The sequence below is a fragment of the Tiliqua scincoides genome, chromosome 11 (assembly GCF_035046505.1).
Source record: "Tiliqua scincoides isolate rTilSci1 chromosome 11, rTilSci1.hap2, whole genome shotgun sequence".
Classification (NCBI taxonomy): Eukaryota; Metazoa; Chordata; class Lepidosauria; order Squamata; family Scincidae; genus Tiliqua; species Tiliqua scincoides.
In genome coordinates this window covers 27659560-27682665 of record NC_089831.1, presented here as the reverse complement: position 1 = coordinate 27682665, position 23106 = coordinate 27659560, and the positions used below count along the sequence as shown (strand labels likewise).

Sequence of the window (23106 nt, the reverse complement as noted above, 5' to 3'; positions counted from 1 at the left end):
GCGGCCGGGGAGATGCCTCCCGAGGCCGCCGCCGCGCGCTGGCCGTGAACGGGGCGCCTCGACGCCTGGCGCGATGGGCGGCGCGCTGCTGCCGGCGCTGCTGCCGCTGCTGCTGCTGCTGGGGCCGTGCGCGGGCTCCGGCGGGATCCGGCTGCCCCTGCGCGGCGGCCCGGGCGCCCTGCAGCTGGAGGCGCGGCGGGCGGGCGGCGCGCAGGAGCCGGCGCGCTTCCGCGGCCCGCTGGAGGGCATGATCGACAACCTGCGCGGCAAGTCCGGCCAGGGCTACTACGTGCAGATGGCCGTGGGCAGCCCCCCGCAGAAGGTGAGCCCGCAGGCGCCGGCGCAGCAGGGCGGGGGCGCCTGCCTTCCTCCCTCGCGGGGACCAGAGCCGCTTCCTGGGCGTTCGGCAGCCCCTTTCGAGTCCCTGCAGGCGGCACGAGCGGCGGGCGAAGCGCGGCTGCCGACCAGGGCCCTCCCTCGGCGGGCAGAGCCGCGCCGCTCCCTGGGGTGCACAGCCCGATCATCTGCGGGTCTGCTCAGAAGTCATTCTCATTAGAGGCAATGGGCTTACTCCCAGGAAAGCGTGGTAGGACTGGCTGTCGGTCCTCGCCCCCGAATTGGAGCGCGCGAGGCTCTGGTCGGCGGTGAAGGCTCTGCACGTGGGAAGGGGCTGCAGGCTCGGGCGTGCACGGGGGGCGCTTGTGTGTGTTGTGCGAAGGGCGGGCACCTGTTTCGAGTGCCGGGGCTCAGCCCCAGAGCAGCGTGTGGTTTCGCGGTGACTGTGGCAACGGTGATGTGTAGAATGCCTCTCCCTTGCCCTGGAGGGCTGGGCAGGACATCTTTCCAGCTCACCTGCTTTTCAGACGGAGCCTCTGGCCTGAGCCCTGTGTTCCCTGGGTGAGTGGCCCCCCCCCGCCCCAGGAGCAGAGCTTGAGTGCTGGGGGAAAGGCCACCAAATCACCTCCCCACCCCACCTGTGGGCCTTGCCAAGCGGGTTCACTCAGAGCCGCTCGATTCCAGGAAGACTCCAGCAGCCGCTGACGCTTCTTCGGCACTGGCAGTATGCCAGGCGGGCGAGAGTTGCCAGCGACATATGGAGCTTTCAGTGGAATTAAAGGTTCCTTACATAAAGCAGGCACACGCAAGAGGGAGAGGCAACCCCCTCTTCTCCTTGTACACACATGAGTAAGTGCTACCAGGAGCATGTCCCTCTGTGCACCTCTGTGCAACCCCCCCTTCTTCTTGTACACACATGAGTAAGTGCTGCCAGGAGCATGTCCCTCTGTGACATGTCTGTTGGTTTGGGCTTGCAGTGTCATAAAACACGTGCTTCCCAGAACGAGTCCCTTCTCCAGCTCCTCCACTCTTCTGCCAAGCTTAGTCCTCACGCCTGGGAGTCTGACCAAGCGCTGAGCCGTGCACAGGTGAGACTGTGGTGAGGAGTTCTGTGCCACATTGGGAAAAGCACAAGTCTGCGAAGGATTCTGCCGGGTTTACCAGTGGGCCCAGTGTGAGCAGTCTGGCCAGCAGGGGGTGCAGTTGTTGGGGCTGACGGGTGGTACGGCTGGGGCAAGCTTCAGTGGGTGGGGGAGGGGTTGTCTCTGATCCACCTTAGTGCAAGGCTTTTCAGCCATGTTTTCTCCAGGGGACAAGATTGCTGTGCAGGCCAGTCCTGCATATTTGCGCAGGACCAAGCCTTTAATCAGGGCTGGCCAAAAACCCCCATCGGGCCAAATTGCACCCACTCAGGCTCTGCTGCTTGCACTCCCTGGAGACACTCTGGCCCACCACTGTCTACTTCACCCCCTCCCTTTCCACTCCAGGGAGCAAGAAGAGGAGAGTGGGTAGGCTGGAAGGGCAGATTGCACCCTGAAGCAGCCACTTCAGTTTGCTTCATGGATTGGCCAGCCCTGCTTTGAATGAAGCACATTTGACTCTTGTGTAAAGTGGAGAGAACTTGAGTTTGTTGCTGAAGCTGAGCAATGCAGGGACAGACTAGGCTCGCTGTAGCTAGGCCTCCCCAGGGAGAGGGATGAGCGGAGGTCTCCCCTTTGCCTAGTGACTTCCGGAGACATCCTCTTGCCTGATGCCTCAGCATTGGGAAGAGATGCTTGTGCCTGTGCGTTCACACATGGGTGCACACACTCATACTGGTTTGTGGATGGGCACAGATGTGTTGAGTTCTTTTCTGGCATGCTCTGGTGTGGGATAGTTGGAGGCAGGTGCTTTTCTGGAACCATAATTAAGGCAGCGCCCCAGGGCAAGCTGGTGGGGCCATTGTGAGCATCTGTCACAGAGCTATGATGACAGGTGCGTTTTCCTATGGGAACAACCCCACAGAAGGAGCCAGCACATCTGTGGCCTCCTGCCTGTGATGTCATCCTGACACTGCATGTGCATGTGGGCCCCTTCCCAGAACCATAGAGGGCATGAGTGCAGATCCACAGTCTCGCCTCGCCAGAATGGAACAGGACTTTGGGTTCTGCGTCCCTGTGGACCTCCAGCCTTCCAGGTGGTGACTTCCTCCTGCTTAGTTTGAGGAAATATTGCAGGGCTGTGCATATCTCTGTGGGTTTTATAACTCTGATCTTGCACTGGAGAGAAAGTCCAGCTGAGGTAGCGGGACCAGGGGGGTTGCCAGGCCTCCCTCCAGGGGCTCTGGGCTGCAAAGCTGCCAAGTCAATGGAGGTGAAGTTTTAATGCCAGGGACTGTCTTGGCACTGGGACGGAGGCTCCTCAGTTTCCAAGTGTAGCTGAGCACACCTAGCTCTGAAAGCGCCTTTCCTTTGAAAGTGTGACCAGACTAGGCCAACTGGCCATTGGTCTGAAGAACCAGGCTGAGCAGCGGGGAGAAGGGACATCCCCATCATCGCGGTGAAGCCTGACCTCTCCCCAGCTGCACAGGGAAGCTGATACGCCCTCTGCATTTGCTGATGGTGCAGCTTGCTTTGCGGCTGGTGAAACTGCACTGTGAGAGAGAGAGCAGGCCCTTTGGAGCAGTGGGGGAGCCGTTGCTGCAGACCAAGGGCAGGGCAGGAGCTGGTGACCTTGCGTTCTGGGGCTGTTAGGCCAGCCGCCTCTGCCCCTCCTCCTCCGGTTGCTGATCTGGCAGAGGGGCGCAGAGTGCTTGGAACTCTCTTGATAGGCTGCTGACAGGCCCGCTTGAACACGCGTGTCTGTGAGGCAGACTTTCTCCCCACCTGCGACCTGAGGTTGCGCAGAGAAAGAGGTTGCCTGAGGAAGAGTTCAGCGTTGCGCAGAGGCTGGCGTGTTCCCAACACCTGCAGAAGCCAGTCCAGTAAAAACCAGCAACATGTTGTCTTTCCTGTTTTGTGCTTCTGGAGTGAATGTTGGAGTCTGTTAAGACGCCGGGCTGAGCACAGCCTATTTTGCCTCTCCCGGAGTGGGAGGCAGCGCAGTCGGCAGTTCGGCCGTCCCACAGTTCCCTGAGAGGTTCACTAGCCTGGTTTCCCCTCTCTGTCTCTCTCCCCTTGTGTAGCTGAACATCCTGGTGGACACAGGAAGCAGCAACTTCGCTGTGGGCGCAGCTCCGCACCCCTTCCTGAGGCGGTACTACCGGCGCCAGCTGTGAGTGTGTGGCTGTGAGGATGGAGTGGCGGCCCACCCTGGGCGTTCTTCCTTGTGTGGGCTTGGGTCCCGGCTGGTGGAGGCCCTTGTCTTTGCAGGAGCTGTGCCCGTGTTGTGCGTCTCTGTCTGTCCATCCAGCCTCCTTGCACAGGCCTGCATTGCTGGACTGGCAGGAAGTGCCATCATCTCAGACCAGGGTCAAAAAGCCTCTTTCTAAATGGGGGGGGGGGTACTGGGCTGTTGTCCTGCCCTTGAACTGTGGGGCAGAGTGGGCAATGGCCAAGCTTGTTCTCTCACTTGGTCTGCCCAATTCCTCGTCTGGGGAAGCAGGGAGATGAGCCAAGGGGCAGATGTGGGGATGTGGCCTGAGACCCAGATGAGGCCAGGCCTGTTTCTGGGCCCTGCATGAATGGGCCTGCTGGGGAACCTGCTCCTCCAACCATGTGGGGCGAGAGAGGAATGGCTGTACAGAGACACAAGCTCCCTCCCTGTAGAGACAAGGTGTCTTGACATCCACTGCTCTGGACATAGGGCTCCCTCAGAACAGCAGGGATGCCCCTGCATGGGGGCCCCTGTACTGAGAGCTTTCCCTGAAATCAAAGCCTCTGTCCGCAGCAGGAGAGATTCTTGGGGGCAGCACCCAGTCATGAGCTCCTCTCCACCAAATCCCCTCCCCCCTGCTTTCCTCATCCTCACTGCCTGGTGCCTTCTGCTTGTGTCCCCTGCAGCTCCAGCACCTACCGGGACCTGCAGAAGAGGGTCTACGTGCCCTACACTCAGGGAAAGTGGGAAGGGGAGCTGGGCACTGACCTGGTGGCCATCCCACATGGCCCAAACGTCACGGTTCGGGCCAACATCGCTGCTATCACTGAGTCCGACAAGTTCTTCATCAATGGCTCCAACTGGGAAGGGATTCTGGGCCTTGCGTATGCGGAGATTGCTCGGGTGAGTCTGGCGTCGGCCCCGGCCCCTCCGAGGCAGGTGTCCCTGGTTGCAGCAGCAGCTTAATAAGTTATTGAAGACCCACCCCAAAATATTTCAGCATGCCTAAAAATAAAAATTGTATGACGAAAGCAATAGACGGTGTAGCTTTTTGCAGAAGCGCAAAAAGGCAGCCGTCCTCGGTGAGGATTGGCTACTGTGGCAAATGGCCTCCGAAAGCAGCTGCTGAAGCGTTCAAGTAATATACATGCTCCCTAGTCCCCAATTTCCCATGTCTAGATTTTCAAAAGCTGGGCTCCCAGACAGAGGCAGATTATGCCGGTGGAGCCCAGGGGTTGCTGCCTGCTTGCCCCCTGGTGTTGTGTGCCTGCTCTGCTGTCTGCATTCTGCTAGTAAAGTGTCCCTCATTTCTCCCCTCCTAGCCTGATGACACCCTGGAGCCCTTCTTTGACTCACTGGTGAAGCAGACTCGGGTGCCCAACGTCTTCTCTTTGCAGCTGTGTGGGGCAGGCTTCCCACCCAACGAGTCTGAGGCTCTGGTGTCTGTGGGGGGCAGCATGGTGAGTGAAGGGGGGCAGTGAGATCCCAGTTTGCTTTGCTGTTTAAGGCAGTAGTTGCCAATCCACGTCAACTAGGCTGCATGGCGTAAACGCAGACCCAGAACACGTGCACAGGCCAGCAGCTCACTCTGCGAGCAGATGCAGCAGCAATAGTGGGCAAGACCACCTCTGAGCACATGTGGTGTCTTCTCCTTATCACTGGGCAACTGCAGCCAACTCGAGTGTTTATATGGAACTCCTGAGTGGGCAGGGTATAGGGTGCCAGCACTAGTTTTCCCGCCTAGGATGCCTAGATAGCAGCGAGGAGGAGAAGAGTGACTCTGAGCATGTGCAGTGTCTTTCTCTCTGCACAGTCCACTCCCACACACCTACAGATGGTGAGAGAGGCTTCCGGGCAGCAGGGCAGGGATTCCAGGCAGCCTTGAGCCTGAGATCACTCAAGCAGCGAGCATGGATAATAATAATAATTAATAACAGGTATTTATATACCGCCTTTCTTGGTCTTTATTCAAGACTTTATTCAAGGCGGTTTACATAGGCAGGCTTTATTTAAATCCCTTATTAAATAGGGATTTTTACAATTTGAAAGAAGGTTCTTTCTTTCAAGAACCACTACATTCAGGTGTTTCATTCCGATCTGGCTTCACATTCTGGCCTCCATCCTCCCACGCTCAGAGCAGATGGAATTGCTCGGCTTCAGCTTGTCAGCTGCTCCAAGGTCGCACGGTGCCGGTGGCCTCGAACTGGCGACCTTGTGGATGTTATCTTCAGGCAGGCAGAGGCTCTACCCTCTAGACCAGACCTCCTGCCTGTTACTCGTTGGGATGCGCTCTCAGGGTGAGGGGCAGTCCCCTCCCTCCCTCATGCCTGCCCCATGTGCCCTGCTCCTGCAGATCATAGGGGGCATCGACCAGTCCCTCTACAGGGGTGTCATCTGGTACACGCCCATCCGCAAGGAGTGGTACTACGAGGTCATCATTGTCAAGATTGACATCAACGGGCAGGACCTTCAGATGGATTGCAAGGAGGTGAGGGGGCCTGGGTGCTGGTGGTGAGGAGGGGCGTGTGGGACAAGTTGGTCAGGACTCCAGTTGGGTTGCCCTGACTGGGGCTGCAGGTGCACCTTGCCCCTTGCTGTCCCAGGGCTGACTTCAGCATGGGGGGGTGGAGAAGTGGTAGCCTCCCCCCTCGCATACTCCATTGCCCAGTACAGTTGGCCGTGACCTCCTGTGACTTGGCATCTGGCTGTGTACTGCCTGTTCGGTGTGTGTGTGTGGGGGGGAGGGGTCACACACATCTCGAGTGTCACACCCACCCCCCTTTTCTCCTCAGTACAATTACGACAAGAGCATTGTGGACAGCGGCACCACCAACCTGCGGCTGCCCAAGAAGGTCTTTGAGGCGGCAGTGAAGGCCATCAAGACAGCCTCCTCGGTGAGAACTGTCAGGTGGGGAGGGGGTTTGACACCCCCAGTCTCCTGACGAGAGTGGCTGTGGAGAGCCAGGTGGGCAACTCCCTGGAGTGTGGCAGTAGGAGGAACATCGAGAGAACAGAATCTGTAAAGCATGTTCAGTTAGTCAAATAAAGCTTTCGGGGTGGGGGGGGGGAAGTTCTGCACTAAAGTTAAAGTCAGAGATGATTGTGAAGGCAATTAGACAAAATTGAGGAGGAGAGATCTAGAAGTAGCTATTAGTTACGAGGACCACATGGAGCCTCCATTTGCAGATGCAGGCTGCCTCTGTGAATACCCAGTGCTGGGGAATGGCAATAGGAGGGTCTGTTGCCTTCTGGTCCTGCTAGTGGGCTGCTTTGAGGCCTGTGGTTGGCCACTGGGGGAAAAATAGGAACCCTCTGAGAGCAAAGGGTCCTCTTCCGCCTCTGACCGGCTTGTGGTTGGAACAAGGAGATGTTGCAAGGAGCTTGTGAAACTGCCTTGTGCTTCCTCCAGGCCAGCCATTATCTCTGTTGCAGCTGGTGTCAAGTAGATGTTTGGCCCTCACTTGCACTCCCCTGCTTTTTTTTGGGGGGGGGGGCAGAGAGCAGTTCCCTCCGCTGGAGTCTGCTACGACTGGCACTGGTCCTAAGACCCCTCCCTCCCTCCCTCCCAGACAGAGAAGTTCCCAGATGGCTTCTGGCTGGGGGAGCAGCTGGTGTGCTGGCAAGTGGGCACCACCCCCTGGCACATCTTTCCAGTCATCTCTCTCTACTTGATGGGCGAGGCCGCCAACAACTCCTTCCGGATCAGCATCCTGCCTCAGGTAGGTGCCAGGGTCTCCTGGGTGGGGAGGGAGGCATCAGCAGAGTGCTGGCAACAAGGAGAGCCGGGCTTTCATTTGGAAATGGTCTGGTTCACAAGACGTGTCATCACACGTAACGGTGTAAAGCCCACTTGCACGCCAAGGATCACCAACTTGGGGAATTTGCTGCCACAAAGTGTGGTGGTGCCTTTAAGGGGGGTCAGGCAGATCCCTTGGGGGGGGCTCTCGTCAGCTGCTGGTCATGATGGCTGCCAGAGCTAGGCAGTTACTAGGGGGCTCCTGCTTAACTGCTCTGCTTGTGGATGTCCCTGAGGGGCCTCTGCAGTGCAATCCAGCAGTCTGTGGGTGGGGGGTTCTGAAGGCCTGTAAGATGGTCTTTTCTCACCCCCCCCCCCCGCTCCCCGCATGCAGAGTCCTTGGCACCGTTTGCAAAATCCAGCTTGACTTTGCAGGAGAGCAGTCCACAGTGTTCGTCTTCTGAGAACTTTTGCAAAGGAAAACTCAGAAACGGAGCCGATCCTGTGCTAGCCATTTCGTGGCTCTTTCTGGCTGTGGCGCAGCCTGTTCTTTCTGATAGCAGGTGTCGGACTCGGAGCCGCGAGTGGCGGGCCTGATCACAGCTGGCCAGGCCTGAGTCCTGGAAGTCGGGCAGTTGTAGAGTCAGGAGTGGCTGTGCCCGGCCCTGGAGGGGATAGTTCACACCTACCTGTGCACACTTGGCCTTCCCAGTGCCGCGAGGCATCGGTCTGGCCAGCTTGTGCCCAGCAGCACAGGAGACTCTGTAGCAACCACCTCTTCTCCCTCCCACAGCAATACCTGCGCCCCGTTGAGGACGTGGCCACTTCTCAGGACGAGTGCTACAAGTTTGCCATCTCGCAGTCCTCCACCGGCACTGTCATGGGTGCCGTCATCATGGAGGGCTTCTACGTCGTCTTTGACCGTGCCCGCAAGCGCATTGGGTTTGCTGTCAGCGCCTGCCATGGTGAGAAGGGCGTGCAGCAGCGAGTGTGGTGTGGGTCTGCTGGCGTGTGCTGCTAGGGCTGGGGCTTGGGGGGGCTCTTGCTTGCAGTAGCCCCCTGAGGCCACTGAGCAGCTCGTGCCCCAGTCTGCACATGGCCCTCCAGAACCGACTGCAGTTCTCGTGGTTGGGGTTTGGCATTGGAATGTGCGAAGTGGTAGCGGTATGGAAGATTGTGTCTGAGCATGTGCAGAATGCCTTCTGGTGACATTTCTTGTATGGAGTGAACTGACTTGAGCAGGGGGCAGCACCTCTTGTAATGTTGATCCTTTAAATCCAAAGGGAACAGAGTGGTTTACAAAGTGTCCATCAACACGAAAGGTGAACTGTTCCAGAGCACACCAGCCTGAGGTCTGTTGCTCAGCTGCTCTGCAGAACAAGAACACTGACCATCTGCTGGGGGGGGAGCCCACCTAATCCCCCTGGAGGGGGAATTCCAGAAGTGTGCTGCTACCCCTGGTGTTAGGGGCCCTGCTCACCCCTTCATTTGGACTGCTGGCCTCCACACCCAGTGAAGCGTTTGAACTGCCTGGAGAGCATTTCAGTGGTCCAGGCTGGACTGTCATTGACGTTCTGTAGGCTGATTACACAGGTGCTGAACAGGATACCCTGGTAGTATATGCTGGGCCTGATTCAGGAGGAAGAGCTGTAGAGCAGCACCTCCATTCCCGGCACTCTGTGATGACCCAGGAGATTGCAAGTCTAATGACGCGGAGAGGCCAAGGAGAGGCAAGCAGGCCTGCCACAGATCATCCACCAGGCCAACCAGCTGTGGTCTGCATCCAGAGCAGAAGCTGGATCAGAATAAATTCAGATAGTCTTTCACATCCAGAGTGGCCTGGAGGTGCCCGCACCCCCCCCCCGAGCTTCTGGAGAGACACACACACACGCACCCCTCGCTGCCTCTCCCCCTTCTTGAGCCTCCACTGTGTCTCTTTCAGTGCACGATGAGTTTCGGATGGCGGCTGTGGATGGGCCCTTCCCACACTCCAACATGGAGGACTGTGGCTACAACATCCCGCAGACGGATGAGTCCACCCTGATGACCATTGCCTATGTCATGGCGGCCATTTGCGCCCTCTTCATGTTCCCGCTCTGCCTCATGGTGTCGCAGTGGCGCTGCCTGCGATGCTTGCGCCGGGGCCACGACAACTTTGCAGATGACATTTCTTTGCTCAAGTGAACTTTCCCTTGACCCCCCACCTGTGCTGGCAGCAAGGGGGCACAGGTGCGGACGGCACGGAGAGAGGTGGGCTCCCCCTTTGTCAGAGGGCCCTGCCTTTGCTGAGGGGAGTCACCAGAGATGCGGGACCAGGAAGTGGTTCAACCGACCAATCCCAGCGCCAGACCTGGCCTTTCCTCCTGTAGTGAGTGAAGTGACGGCAAGCGGGAGGGGGAGGCTTCCTGGCCGGGGGCCTGGAGCAATTCCTCTCCTCAGAAAGACCCAGGGACTTCTTCTGCGTGTGCTGTGTAGCTCGCCTGTGACTGCTGCTGCTCCCCCCTTAGCCAGTTCTCCCCCAAGGCAGTGATTCCTGGAGCCCTTCCTGAGGTCTGGGAGCATGAAAGGGCTTGCTTTGAGAAAAGCACAGGGAGAGCCGCAAAGCCTTGCTTGCTGTGTAGAGCTGACCAGAGTAGCTGTTCTTTCTGCAAGGGTGTGTGTGCGCGTCTCTTCTCTCTCAAAATTACATATAGTTTATAAAATAGCAAAATGCAAGGGGGGGCTTGCCCTCCCAGCCAGGGTGCCCCCAATCCTCACTTGGCCTCTGGCAGGGGGCTGGACCTCCAGGGCAGGTGTGGTTCTCTGGAGCTCCAGGGGTCCAGAGGACATTGGCAGCCCCTGAGAAGAGGGTTCTGACCGCACCCCTCTGGTTGTCTTTCAGCTGCCCTTCCCTCTTGCTCCCCTTGGGGGGGCAGCCCTGCCTCACCCTCCTGACTTGTGGGGCCTCTAGAAAGGTCCCCTCACAAGCTGGGCTCTGGGGGTCTGTCTGTCCCCTGGCACCTGCAGGGCTGGGTTCTTGCACTTCTGCTTGGACAGAAGCCTCAGAATGTCTCCAGGATAAATGTTTGAAGACCTTGTGTCCTCCACCTGGTGCATTTGTGCCAACATCAACCGGTGGCACAAAATGCGAGCCACAGCCCCTGCAAAGCTCATGTCTGGTTGAGTGTCTTGGGCCTGCTGGCAGAGCCCTGCAGCAGGAGCAGCGTGCTATGTGCTTAGCTGTCTTCAGGATCACCTGCAGGAAAGTCGGACTTTGTTTCCACCTCCAGATGCAATATTGCCATGACCCCTTTGTGGTGGAGCTCAGGTGGCAGGGGCTGGAGGGTTCCTCGGAGAAGGGCCAGGAGCCTGGGGATGCGGGCCGGGCCAGGCCAGTGCCCATTCCTGCAGCAGGCAGTCAGGCCTTAGCTCTCCGTCACCTGCATGGAGCCTCTGCTGGCTGTTCTGTGTTCTGCTGCCACTCAGCAAGGGTCTTGGTGGGGGGGGGGGCAGAAACAATCATCTAGGTGCCCTCAGGCAGCTGCTTGGAGGGGACCTGGCTTGTGTCACTACATGACCGATGTGCAGTGAGGATTGTCGTGGCTGGCTAGGCTGCAAGCAGTTTTGGTGGGAATGGTGGTGAGCGGGGCAGGGGCTCAAGCGCCTTTCCGGAACCTCTGGGTCCTGCCCAAGTAGCCCCAAGTACCAGCCCATTGGTCTGGCTTTGAGCCTTCCTTCAAGCCAAGCTGCTGGGCCTCTGCTCTCACTGGCTGCAAAGAGCACTTGGAGTCCAGCAGCTTGGCTAGAGGGTGGCCCAGCCCCCATAGCCACAGGCCGGGTCCTTGCAGGGTTGTTGGTGCAGGACCGAGCAGTGCTGACGGACCACTCTGGCACTGCTGCTGTAGAAGCTGGCTGGTTTGCAGGACATTGTCCCAGCTGGAAGTAAATGCAGGGCAAGCAAAGTAGCACCTAGCCACAGCCATGAAACAGCAGCTGGAGCACTCTAACATCACCTTGAGCGGAACTCCCTTCCTGGAGGTGGGGAAGGCTGGGGTCTTGCCCCCCCCCCAAGCCCTGTGTCTTTAAAAGAGGCAGCTTTCCAACAATTAATGTTCCTTTAAAAAAACATTGGATTTTTGACATAGCAGCAGGGGTACTATGGCAGCAGATGCTTCTGTGTGTACAATACTCTGTAAATATTTGTAATGCTGGCTTCCCCTGCAGTGTATTTCAAACACAACTAGAGAGGAGCCCAACTAAGCAGTTTTTTGGCTTTTCCAAGACAGCTGCTTTGCTTCAAATGTGAGGGGGCAGTCACCCTTTGGGGCTAACCAGTGGGGCTGAGGGCTGTGCCAGATGCATTGCTCCAGGGTTAAGGGGGGGCTGATGGGTGTTCTCCCCTGGTGACCTAGATGGGCTGTGTGGGGGGAACAAAGCTGTGGCAAGGTAGGCATAGAACTATTCTGGTCTGTCTGCGTCAAGCTCTGCCTCTTCCCCCTACTCCCATCATTTCTGCCCTGGAGCCCGCAGGAAGGTGGAGTTGCCCTTCTGGGCAATGGCAGTAAAACTCTTCTACCTGTGTTAGAGACTGGAGTTTGGGGTAGAACTGCACAGCAGGTGTCCTGAACGATGCTTCTGCCAGAGCAAAAGCAGTTTCCCCTCACCTGGCTGTGCCTCTCCCTCAGGCATTCTTAAACAGGCCCGGCAGTACCCTCAGGTGCTCAAAAGGGATTGGAAATGGGATGCTGCAGGCCCAGCACTGCCAGTGGTGAGAGGCAGGTGCAAAGACTGGGAGTGGCAGCCTCAGGGCTGCTCATTCCTGCAGCTGATCACCAGAATTTGGGAGGTGCTGAGGAGGTAGGAGGGATTCTCTCCTGGTTGGTAGTGGAAGAAGTGCAGGGCCTTTGCCAAGGGGAGTGTGGTACCGCACCTTGTTGCTGCTGCACGTTCTGTGTGTTCCTGCTGGAGCAAAGCTCAGAATTTATAAGCAAAGCAGACTGACTAGCTTGAGTCAAGAGCACTATAGTGTGTGTGGGGGGAACCCCCTCTTAGGAGCTGTGGTACAGGACCATCCCAGCAGAGTTCCTAGCAGTCACTGCCTTAACTCCTGCAGAGCCTTGCAGGCAGCTGACCACCAGCAGACAGAGCTCCCTTGGGAGGCAGCTGGAGGCTTTCACTTGCCAGCCACTACCTGCAGCAGATACCTTTCTCTGCCTCCTTGACAAGCAGGTTACTTCCTGCCAGGTGTTGCCCAGTGTCAAATCTAGGGCCCTATGTGCATCAGCAGGGGCCCAAGGCCAGAAGGGCAAGGCAACTGCTGCCAAGGTGGCAGGGGAGGAGCCAGGCTCATTGTGCCAAGAAGTGGAGGGGGAAGGGTAAGACCCCATCCCAGGCAACAGCCCGGTTCCAGAGCTCGGCCCCCTGCTCCCGTTCCTCTGTAAGAATCATGAATGTTAATTTTGTCCATTATCACATTAAAGAGAAAAGCAGACCTTCGCTCCAACCTGGTTATTTCCGGCAAGTGGAGGCAGTCCAGTGTGTGCCAGGGCGGGGAGGTCCCCTCAGCCCTCCAGAAGAAACCAGCCCCTCCCAGTGTGACAGAAGCACATACAAGAGTGGGCAGCTGCATAATATACACTTTATTGAGAACTGGGTATGTATACAGACTTTCTATACACACATTCCCTATAGAATAAAAATGTACATCTGTATACATGGCCATATAAATATAGAGCTGTAGAAACCAACCTCCCCCCCCCCCCATGGCTGCTGCTGTGCTCTCCTCTCGCTCAGCAGTCCTCAGCACCCTCTTTCCAATGGTCATCATTTCAGGGTGGGGCAGAAGGGGCAGGTGTCATTGGTGTTGGTCTGGGCCCAGAACTTGATGCACTGGAGAAGGGAGGAGGAGAGAGGCTGCGGTTTGTCCCCAAGCCAGGCTTCACCCCAACTGGGATTTCTCAGACGCAACTCTTGCACTCACCAGGCTGAGATGCCTGTGGGGGCAGGGCAAGAATTACACCCAGCTACCACTTGCATCCTACTTGAGAGTAGCTAGTGGCAACTCCCTTAGGCCTGTGGCACAAGGCAGCCTGGCCCTGCTCCAGGAGTGTCTCTCACATCAGCACCAGGCAGGAGAGACCTTTCTGAACAGGATGTGTTCATGCTCAAGCTTAGGGCTTGAAACACACGAAGCAAGCCTCTGCTCAGAGCACAGTGCGTGGGAGCGAGGTCTGCCCAACATGCTGGCTGGCTGGCTGGCTCTGGGCTTCTGCTCTTCCAGGACAAGATCCTTTCTGGGCACTCACCTCCTTGTGCAGCACATGGGAACAGGCCATGGGGTGGAGCTCACTCGGCTGGACTAGCTTCTGGCACATCAGGCACAGTTTGCAGATTGCAGGAGCCTGGAGAGCACAGAGAGAGCAGAGCATGGATGGGAAGCTCCGGCTGGGCCTCTACGGAAGGCTGGCCATCACCCACCTGCCCTCAGCAGGCAGAGCAGGAAAGGCTCATCTCACCTGGGCTGTCCCAGTGTAGGAGACCTGACCTGACGGCAAAAACATGGGGCTGCTCATCTGAGGCAGCGGAGCGGGGAACATGGGAGACCGGATCCGGCTGAGAGGCTGCGGTGGAGGAGAAGAGACATGGGCTTGTTAAGAGGCTCCCCCCCAGTCCTTTTGGCAGATCTGGCTTGCAGCCTGCAGGGCCCTTCGCTTGGCACCACCCACCTGCGCACCGACCACTGTCGCCCGTTCTTGCTGCTCTACCAGCTTGGCAGCCACCAGCTGGTTCAGCTCTTCCATGGTGAGCCCTGCGAGTGTCCGTCGGGCTGCTTTGATCTGCTGCAGGATGTTGGTCAGCTGGGCCCTGGGAAGATGAAACAGCTGGGTAGCAAGGACAGCGCTGCACACTGGGCAGGAGACTGGGAAGCCTGGCAGGCACCACTATGCCGGATCCCGGGGAGGAGTCCCTCCCTTTCCAGCATGTGCGAAAGTTTGCACCAGGCAAACTAGGCCCAGTTACGGCAACTCCCTGTCTAGAGGAGGGACGGGGCCCAATGCCTCTTCCGGAGTCAACCAGGGCCCCTTCCCAGCCAAACAGCCCCTGGGCTGCACCAACCTGTTCAGGGCAGGGCCATTGCAAGGCATCTGATCCCCACCAGCTGGCTTCTTGGGAAAGAGGCAGCCAGCTTTGCTAGGGCAGATCCTGCACTCCCCAAGTCCCCATGGTAGTAGTAGGGTTTACCACCTGGCCACACCCCAGGGCTGGAGCTTGTCGCTCAAAAGCAAGCCTGGAGCAGCCTGCCCCGCCACTGCTCGCCGGAAGCCTCCGCCTTCCCAGACAGGCCCCGACCATAAAGAACGTCTCACTTGTTGCACTGAGGAAATCGGGTCAGCAGCTTTTCCAAGATCTTCTCCAGCTTGTCCACAGGGGGTGGCCTGGGTAATTCCAAAGCAGCTTTGACTCCACCCAGCCCTGGCGGGGGAGGAAGGGAGGACACGGGCCCCACACGGGAGGCAGACACAGGGCTGTTCCTGCCCTGAGAGGGGGGCGAGGGCTGGCTGGGCCTGGAGATGGAGGGGTTGAGGAGAGGGAAGGAGAGCACGCGGGGATCCGCACTGGGCATGACCATGGACAAGGGGACTGTGCCAATGGGGAAGGGAAGCCGTGGGGCAAGAGGGGAGGAACTGGGCGGGAAGGCCGGGAGCAGGAAGTCCGTCTGCAGAAAAGAAGAGGAGAAAAGGGGTGCCTGTCAGCCTGAGAGCTGGCACCAGCTGCCTCCCCCCAAGTGACAACGACAGAGCTGCAGACTCTAGGATGCTGCCACCCACCCCCAGAACACTGGGCCCGAGGGGGGCTAGGGGAGAAGGGCTGACCTCCAGTGGTGGCGGTGGCAGGGTGGGCGTGGGGATCTGGGGCAGGCTGCTCAGTTTGGCTCCGTTCCGCACCAGCTGGATGTGGTCATTGAACTGGTTCTAAAAGAGAGGAGCGGGCGGCACAGCATCAGAATGGCTGGACACTTTCTCTCCAGCCACCGAGACCACCCCAGGGAAGGCCACACGCTGAGCCTGCTTTGCCATGCGGGGACCTGCAGGTCCCCAGTTCCACAGGAGGAAAGACACGTCCTCACTGGGCAGGACAGTGGAGGCTGCCATACCCTCCGCATGGTGCAGAGTCCCATCTGAGCAGTCGCGAGGATCTCTTGATCTTACTCGGTCAGCCTGGGAATAGTTCTGGATTTGACCACCTTCTGGCCAGAGGCAAGGGAGCTCAAAGTGCCACGCTGGGGCTTGGGGGGCCCAGGCAAAGCCCACCAGGCAGGCAGTGACCCCCCCCACACACACATCACTTTCTCAGATGTCCCTTGGGGCTTGCTGTGCAACATGGCTGTGGTACAGCAAGAGATTCACACTGTCAGTTACCAAGTCACCCGCCCCTCGCGCCATACCCACCCGGACACTCTCCTTGGTCTTCCGTATCCGGTTCAACCTCGTCTCCCACTCCTGCTTTGGTCTGATGGTCTCGAGTGTGGGCGGGGCTGACCTACTCAGGCACAAAAGCAATGGAGATGAATCATCAGTCTTAGCTACACTCCTGCCAAGAGCTGCAGCAGTAGGACAGAGCTGAAGGGGGGGCCTTGGGGCAGCTGCTCCTCCACTGACCAGAGAAGGGCCCCCCTTGTCACCCCGAGACTCTGCATGTGGCAGTTCAGGTGAACCCAAAAGGGGGGAAAGAATGAAGCAGGGTCCAGGGCAGGGGCAAAAGGCACAGCAGGCAGGTGCACAGATTCCTCTTCCCCCCCCCAGCTGCCGACCTGCCCGTGAGCCCTCCGGGAAGGCCTAGCTGCCCCACTCACTTGAGGTAGGTGAGGTGCAGCTCGGCCTCCTTCTCTGCCTCCTCCAGCTTCAGCACCAGCAGCTCTTTTCGGCTCTCCAGAGACAGGATCTGGTCAGGAGAGAGTCCAGGCCGCTCACCCCACCCTTCATATCCTTAAAAGGTTCACACCCCGCACTTGCCCTCTCCATCAGGAGCCACAGAACATCCACACAGCTGTGCAGCCAGCAGCAGAAGAAGCTGATTGGGCCCCCAGCCATGGCAGGTATCAGCCAGACCAGAAGCCCACAGCCACTGGGATCACCACCTCCTGGGGCTGCTTCAGAGGACTGCACTCCTCCATGGCTTCCCCACCCCCAGGCAGGCGTCACTCAGGGTCCCCTTCGTGGCCCACGTCAGAGCAAGACTGGGGGGTGCACTGCATGCCCATCCTGTGGCTCACGTGAAACCCGTTCCCCTTCATTATGGGCCCAGCCAGGAGGGGGACCCACCTCAGCCTTCCAGGCACGCTCCGTCTCCTCCAAGATTGACCTGTTGATCTCGTTGTGCTGATTCTTCAGCTTGTCCAGCTCCAGCTCCCACTCCTCCCTAGGAAGCAGGACCCTCGGCTTAGGAACCAGGATTCAGGGCTGCCACTACCCCACAGTCCTCTCTTGCTTGGCATAGTCCAGGGAGCATTTCTCAGAGCCAACCACACAGTAACCAGTTAATCCCAGCCTCACACACCCCAACCACTCTCTGGCAGTGCCACAGAGAGTGGCTACATGGCTGGCTTCTTCAACTGGTGCAACCCATGCAGGGGGAGAAGGGACACTGCAACCCTCGACAGTGACTGCACGGTCAGACAGAGCTGGGGGGGGTTCTGCCAGGCCCCCGAAGGCAACATGTGCACATCTTCTTGGCAGACAAGGAAGAACCTGCACAAGCACCGCAGCTCCCTTGCAAGAGAAAGGGGAGGCAGAGCAGGCCGAACGGGCCATGGTGCACCACACAAGGCCTGCTGGGAGGCCAAGAGACCTACTTCTCCTCCGACTGCTCGGCGATGAGCGAGACAATCTTGTTCTCTTTCTCCTCTTGTTCTTGTAGCAGCCTGCAGGGGAAGAGAAGGGGCGGCAAGTGAGGGCCTTTTGCTGCCTGGGGAAGGCGGTTGCAGTGGGTACTGTTCCCAAGGTGATGGAGGCATCTACCCAGTAGTTATGGAGCTCCCCTAATAGAGGCCCTTTCAGAAGACCCGACATGGGCAACACAGAACTATGGACACCGAATGGGGCCTCTGGGGCGCCAGAGGGTCTGCAAGGGGCTGCCTGAGCTGCTGAGCAGAAGCAGACATGTCCAACGTGCTGCAAAGGGTGAGAAGCGGCAGGCTGGGAGAGGCCAGAATACCTCCTCCCTTTCTCACAGAGCTTCTCAATCTCGGCCTTCAGGTCCTGTTCCTTCTGCAAGAATTCCTTCTTCTCCTTCTCCATCTTCTTCTTGGTCTCTTCCCTCTTCACAGTCACGTCCTGAATGGCCTTCAGGATCTCCTGGAGGAGGAACAGTCTCCATGTATCTCTTTCAACACTTATTTAATTAAAATAGGTTTCTGCCACCTTTTCCGCCCCACGGGGGCATCCAAAGCCATATGTTAATATCTAATTTTCTCAGAATTAAGCCAAAGCAGCCAACAACTTAGGCTGCAATCCTAACCACACTTTCCTGAGAGTAAGCCCCATTGAACAAAATAGGACTTACTTCTGAATAGACCTGTTTAGAATTGTGCCCCAAGTCTCAGAAAATTTTTTTGAAAAAAGTCACAAATGAAAAAACCCCAAACGAGGCAGGCCTCAACTTGGGTCATCCTGGCCGGGGCATCACATAAGACGCTGTTCAGGAAGAATGACGAGGTAAAAATGCGGTTAATATTATTGTTATTAATGCTATTTATATACCTTTACCCAAAAAGGTTCACAATCCAAAAAGATGCAGAAGAACCAGCAAACAGGCACTAGAAAAGACACTGTGCTGGGGTGCAGGGAGAGAGAGAGAGAGAGAGAGAGAGAGAGAGAGAGAGAGAGAGTTACTCTCCCCGTGCTAAATATGAGAGGAGCACCACTTGAAAAAGGTGCTCTTGCCCAGTTAGTAGAAGATAGCAATAAATATTAACAAGGCTGGTGCCACAACCAAGGGAGCTCCAGGTAGGCACCTGCCAAGATTCAGCTGGTGGAGGCACACTGAAGAGGGCCTTCAAGGTTGAACAGAGTGGGGTTGATGCCCCCCCCCCACTCTTTCTTAGTTCCGAACACTTCGGTCCCCCAGAGGCTTCTGTGCTGGCCCTGCACCCTCACAGTTGCTGGGACATCCTCCTGCAGCAGTCTTTGCCCTTTGGTTGAAAGCACCACTGCCAAGCAGCCCCAGGTGTCTGGGCTACTCAGAGGCCACTGCTCCTGGTCAACCCCTCCTGAGAAGACCAGCACGTTCCCCCTGACTGAGCAGCCATGCCCGGCTGCAAGTCGGGGGGGGGGGTGTGTGAAGAGGCCAGGTCATTCCCACTCATCCAATCAGGTGCTGCTACATCAATAGTAGATGCTCGGTTTTATATAATCAAGTGCAGGGACGCTTGGGGGCATTTTGCCAGGTCTGGGACCCACTGCTGCTTCGCAGAAGGCATGCCCATTTCCCCCCCCCCCAGTTACTTCAAAAGGCCAGCAGTCCTGGGGCAATGTGAGTAGCCAGCAACAGGGGCTGCATTTCCATGCTAGAGCTCTCCTCAGCTCTGCTCAGATCCCGTTATGCTGTGCAAGTCCTTCACGGGTCCCTGAAAGGAAGCCAACATTCTCAGTGCTGCCCCCCCCCACCAGCCACTGGCAGGTGTTCTCTTCCAGAAGTTACCTGATGCCTTGCAGAGGCCAAGCAGAGAGAGATCCTTTGACTTTGTGGGGGGGGGGGTGCCAAGGAAAGCTCCACCCCGGCACTCACCTGGTGGTTCTTCATCTCTTCCTCCCTCCGCTGCTGGAGATGCTTCAGCTGTACTTGGAGCTGATTCTCCACCTGCCGCTGCCTGTCCAGCACCTCCTGGTACCTCTCCTTCAGCGAGGCCCGCTCAGACATCATCTTGCCCTGCCAGGACCCATGAAGAGAGTTCACGGGAAGGCCTCTTTTTCCAGCCCCCAGATTATTCCAGTGATTCTCAGTCATTTTAGCACTGGGACTCACTTTTTAAAATGACCCTCTGTTAGGACCCACCTAGCTTCACTAGACTTTAAAAAAGTGATCTAGGAATAATTTTTAATTTATTTACTTACAAGTAATAAATACAACATTTGCAAAAAACTTAATCCGTTTCTCGTAATGAGGCAGCCCTAACAAACAGCCTCAGAACTTGAGGGGCTGAGTTCTGTGACCCAGCTTTCTCCTACCCCCTCTACCTGTCACTGCATTTAGCCCCCTATATTTACACAAGCTTGCAAACTGCAAGAGCTCAACTTTTTGCAGGACAGTTAGCTCCTGTCTGATTTCTGAACAGCCTCAGGGCTTAAGGCAATTAGTTATCTGATCTTTCCATCACCTGGGCTTTTATTGGGGTCTCTGCAGGAAACAATAGAAATTGGGTACCAATCCACAGTTTGAAACACTGCATCATCTAGTCAAGTAACAGCTCTTCCCTACTACCCCACAGTCGGATCAAGGCAGCATGACAACCCAGAAGTGGAGGGGGGAGAATTTGTTCCTTTTCAAACCAGCAGAACATCAATTTCCAGTGTGACCAATTCAGCACCAGGACAAACACAGCAGCATACCTGCCTCAGACTGGCCTCCGTTTGCTGGAAACACGCAGAGCAAAGAATTTGCTCATCTCCCAGGCTCCAGCGACCAAAGCCCAGAATAGGGCTCTCCTGACCTTGTCTCGGGACACCTCAACTAAAAAGAAGCTCTATTCTTACAAGTGTGGGCTGAGGAAGGCAGGGTGGACATAAAGAGGCCCCCTTGGCCAGCAGAAAAAGCTGGTGACTAGCCAGGATCCCCACCATGCAGAGCAGGGACTCCCAGTAGCCAGAGGGGCACAGTTGCTGGGGATACTTCCTAGTGTTGCACAGTGGGCACCAGAGCCTCCATTTAAAGGCATATCTCGTCAGACACACTCAGGTTTAAGCCTCCCTCAAATCCAGATCAAGCAGACACGGGGCACCCACAGTGCCAAAGGAAATATCAGAGTTTGAAGGCCCGGAAGAGCCAAAGTCCAGAGGTGCCTCTTGTCTGTTTCACCAGGGCCCTGGGCTCCCCAAGGACCATTCTGGAGATATGCAACCTTCTGTGGGCTCCTGCATGTCCTCAAATAATGTGCTCTGAATCCCATGGACTTCAAGCAGACCCTCTGCTCATGTCCAGGTTTCCAACCAAGAGGTTCACTGCTCTGTTCAGCACTAAGGCCCCTGCAATTCCAGGCACCAAAACCCCTTCCTCCCCACAGTAAAAACTACAGTAGTTCAGATGTGTGAAAGCAGCAGAACTCACCAGATTCTTTTCAATATCCTGATCAGTGTTTACTTCCAGGTCAGCGGTCTTGAAGTCTGTCTGCAAAGGAAGAAGGGAGTTCGCTTCTGTTAAAAACAGCCAGAGACCCGGGGCCAGTTTTCCTCGTCCAAGGACTCCACTCCAACAGCCTCCAGTGAAGGTGCACTTCAGGTCATTAGGCCAGAGGGGGCAGACTCTGCACTGGAGCCCCAGCCATGTATGTTTCTGAGTTAACAAAGCCAACCTTGATACCAACCCAAACATGACCTGGCATGGTTCAGGGTCATGCTGGAGTAGTGGAGGGGGCGTGCCAGGCTTGAGAGAACCTGCTGAAGTGCCAGCTCATTCCCCAGAGTTCACTTTGAACTCCAGGGCTGCAGTCAGGGTCACCGTGCAAGAAGGCCAAAATGCTTCTGCCTCCCCCCAGCAAGCAAGCCCACCTCTGATCAAGAACCATCCTTTCGGTGCCATCCCGAAGGAGACTCATGCAGAGAACAGGAGCCCGCCCCGGAGACAAACTTCCCAAACAGGCCCCTGACCTGCACGGCAATGTTCTGGGAAGGCTTGGGGGAGGAGCTTTCTTGATCGGGGTCTTCCCCGCTTGGAGGTGCTGCCAAGGGTGTGTCTTCCAAATCCAGGCACCCATTCTGCCGCCTGTCGTGCTGCAAGATCAGAGATCCCAGCTCAGCCTCGGAGCAGTTAAGGGCGGTGGCGGCAGTCTGGTCCATGGAGTGGTCCCCCTGTGGGCGCAGCGGAGCCATCGGCGGGCTTTCCCCGGTCAGGGAGGGTCTGCGGACTCCCACAGCACTGTCTAGGTCAGGCAAAGAGAGCTCCTCACTTGAGGGGCTGGCCTGAAGCTGCAAGAGGGGGGACTGAGCAGGGCCCGGCCAAGCCTCCTCCAAGCTCTCTGGGTCCTTGAGAACCAGCGCAGGAGTGTCGCTGCTCTCCGGCGTTCCTGGAGCCCCGCCTGCTTCTTCCAAGCAATCATCTACCCGGTCCTCAACGGCAGGTGGGTGGGGGTGGCTGGTGTCGGCCTGTGACAGGCAATCGTGTTGAGGGATGGAAAGGTCACTTGTGCTGTCCCAGCGGGGGAGAGAGAGAGAGAGAGAGAAAAGACACACAAATCAATGTCTAGAGCAAATTTCCCCCAAGACCTGACAGGGGTCTTCCCTCCCACACACAGCTGCCAGTTGGGGGATGCTCAGAAAGCACGTCTCCTTGATTTTGGAGGCCTGGGACTGGGAACTGCTAGGAATTCACGGGCACTGGCCCACTGCCCCCTGTGCCTCCAAAGGCGAGCCCCTTCTTAAGCCTCTTCTCTGATGGGGAAGACAGAGACCCTCATCTTGCAGCCTCAAAGATCAGAGATGTCAACCAAATCACAGCAGCTCCCAAGGGCTTCCTGTGGATTTTCTGGCGATAGACCTGACCACTGCCCCTGAACAGGAGGCCAGCCTTCTCATTCCTGCCTTGCAGCTGAGCAAGAGCTAAGACCTTTCTGAAGGTGGGGACAAGATCTGATCTGCAGCACAGCAGCTGAGAGACGAGCCCCTTAGTCAGGCCTTGCACAAGGGAAGAGAACAACCCCTCCCTCTGCCCTGGAACTTGGAGGCCACTGGAGGTGCATTCCCAGAGATGAAGGCTGCCTGCGGAGCACAGTACACCGGGGTCTCCGCGTCAGGAGGTGCCGGTGCCCGGCTGCGCTCTGCAAGCAGCCCAGGTGTCAGCAGTCAAAGACGCCCAGGTTCTTCCAGCCTGACCCAAGCCTGGGCCCCAGAGCGGAAAGGGCAGCCTGGCCCCCTCCAACCGCCGGGCTGCGCTGCCTCATCTCCCTGGACCCAGCATAACTTTCCCAGCAAGCGCCCTGCAGCCCCCGCGGGACGGGGGGGGGTAGGTAGCTTCCCACCGAGGCTCCGCAGGAGCGCCTGTTCCCAGCCTACCTGAGAGGCGGAGCGGCGAGTGGGGGCGGCGGGGCGGGGCTGTTCGGGCCGGCGGCGGCCACCTGCGGCTCCTGGGTCTGCCCCGACGCCATCTCCCTCCTGCGACGGCTGCGGCGCTCCGAGGCCCGCGCTCACCTGCGGGCAGAGCAGAGCCAGAGGTCGGCCTCGGGGGTCCCGGGGGCTGCGCCTGCAGAGCCCCCAGTGCGCGGCGGCTCCGGCGGGGCTGGGAAGGGCGGCGCACCTGGCTGCGGCCAGTGGCTAGGCTTTGCTGGGCGCCCCGGAAGCAGGTTCCGCTGGCTGGCCTTGCGGCCCGGCCTGCCTGCCTTCCTTCCTTCCTGGCCCCCTCCGCGCACCGAGGGGGAGGCGGGGCGGCGCCGCACGGCCTGGCGCTTCCCAGGGCCCGGAGGGTCTCGCTGCTGCAGCGGCCCGCGGCTGCTGGGGGCGCCGCTGCTGCTGTGGCGCGGGGACGCCGCGCGCTGGGTCGCCGGGCTCGTTGCG

General features: G+C 57.8%; 2 protein-coding genes across 5 annotated transcripts; one reads left to right on the top strand and one right to left on the bottom strand.

Annotated features, from left to right (window-relative positions):
• The first annotated feature begins 167 nt into the window (after nt 1–167).
• Nucleotides 168–12836, top strand: BACE1 (beta-secretase 1). Of its 2 annotated transcripts, XM_066639217.1 has the most exons (10): nt 178–322; nt 1314–1424; nt 3500–3588; nt 4317–4533; nt 4953–5090; nt 5984–6118; nt 6423–6524; nt 7200–7349; nt 8160–8331; nt 9309–12836. In XM_066639217.1, the coding sequence occupies exons 1-10, from the start codon at nt 248–250 to the stop codon at nt 9548–9550; spliced, it is 1431 nt and encodes a 476-aa protein (XP_066495314.1). In that variant the 5' UTR covers nt 178–247; the 3' UTR covers nt 9551–12836. The 2 variants fall into 2 exon arrangements, with proteins under 2 accessions (XP_066495315.1, XP_066495314.1); XM_066639218.1 differs by lacking the exon at nt 1314–1424 and having other exon boundaries at nt 168–322.
• A 134-nt stretch (nt 12837–12970) lies between these two features.
• Nucleotides 12971–23075, bottom strand: RNF214 (ring finger protein 214). 3 transcript variants are annotated; one of them, XM_066639215.1, is made up of 16 exons: nt 22850–23075; nt 22609–22743; nt 21208–21745; nt 20669–20728; nt 19133–19273; nt 17561–17700; nt 17199–17267; nt 16669–16765; nt 16200–16288; nt 15796–15886; nt 15220–15318; nt 14713–15062; nt 14071–14209; nt 13861–13965; nt 13651–13746; nt 12971–13338 (listed from the first exon to the last, which is right to left on the bottom strand). In XM_066639215.1, the coding sequence occupies exons 2-16, from the start codon at nt 22698–22700 to the stop codon at nt 13303–13305; spliced, it is 2142 nt and encodes a 713-aa protein (XP_066495312.1). In that variant the 5' UTR covers nt 22701–22743; nt 22850–23075; the 3' UTR covers nt 12971–13302. The 3 variants fall into 3 exon arrangements, with proteins under 3 accessions (XP_066495312.1, XP_066495310.1, XP_066495313.1); XM_066639213.1 differs by having other exon boundaries at nt 12971–13234; XM_066639216.1 differs by lacking the exons at nt 22609–22743; nt 22850–23075 and having other exon boundaries at nt 12971–13234; nt 21208–21330; nt 21507–21739.
• Between the last annotated feature and the right edge of the window lie 31 nt (nt 23076–23106).

What these genes read in the sequence shown, in the direction of transcription:
- RNF214 (XM_066639213.1), bottom strand. Translation starts at nt 22,700, where the DNA reads ATGGCGTCGGGGCAGACCCAGGAGCCGCAGGTGGCCGCCGCCGGCCCG. An exon ending in TGCCACCGCCACCACTGGAG is followed by an intron (nt 15,063 to 15,219) that starts GTCAGCCCTTCT and finishes TCTTTTCTGCAG; the next exon opens with ACGGACTTCCTGCTCCCGGC. An exon ending in CGACAGTGGTCGGTGCGCAG is followed by an intron (nt 13,966 to 14,070) that starts GTGGGTGGTGCC and finishes CCTCCACCGCAG; the next exon opens with CCTCTCAGCCGGATCCGGTC.
- BACE1 (XM_066639217.1), top strand. Translation starts at nt 248, where the DNA reads ATGATCGACAACCTGCGCGGCAAGTCCGGCCAGGGCTACTACGTGCAG. An exon ending in CGGTACTACCGGCGCCAGCT is followed by an intron (nt 3,589 to 4,316) that starts GTGAGTGTGTGG and finishes TGTCCCCTGCAG; the next exon opens with CTCCAGCACCTACCGGGACC. An exon ending in GGATCAGCATCCTGCCTCAG is followed by an intron (nt 7,350 to 8,159) that starts GTAGGTGCCAGG and finishes TCCCTCCCACAG; the next exon opens with CAATACCTGCGCCCCGTTGA.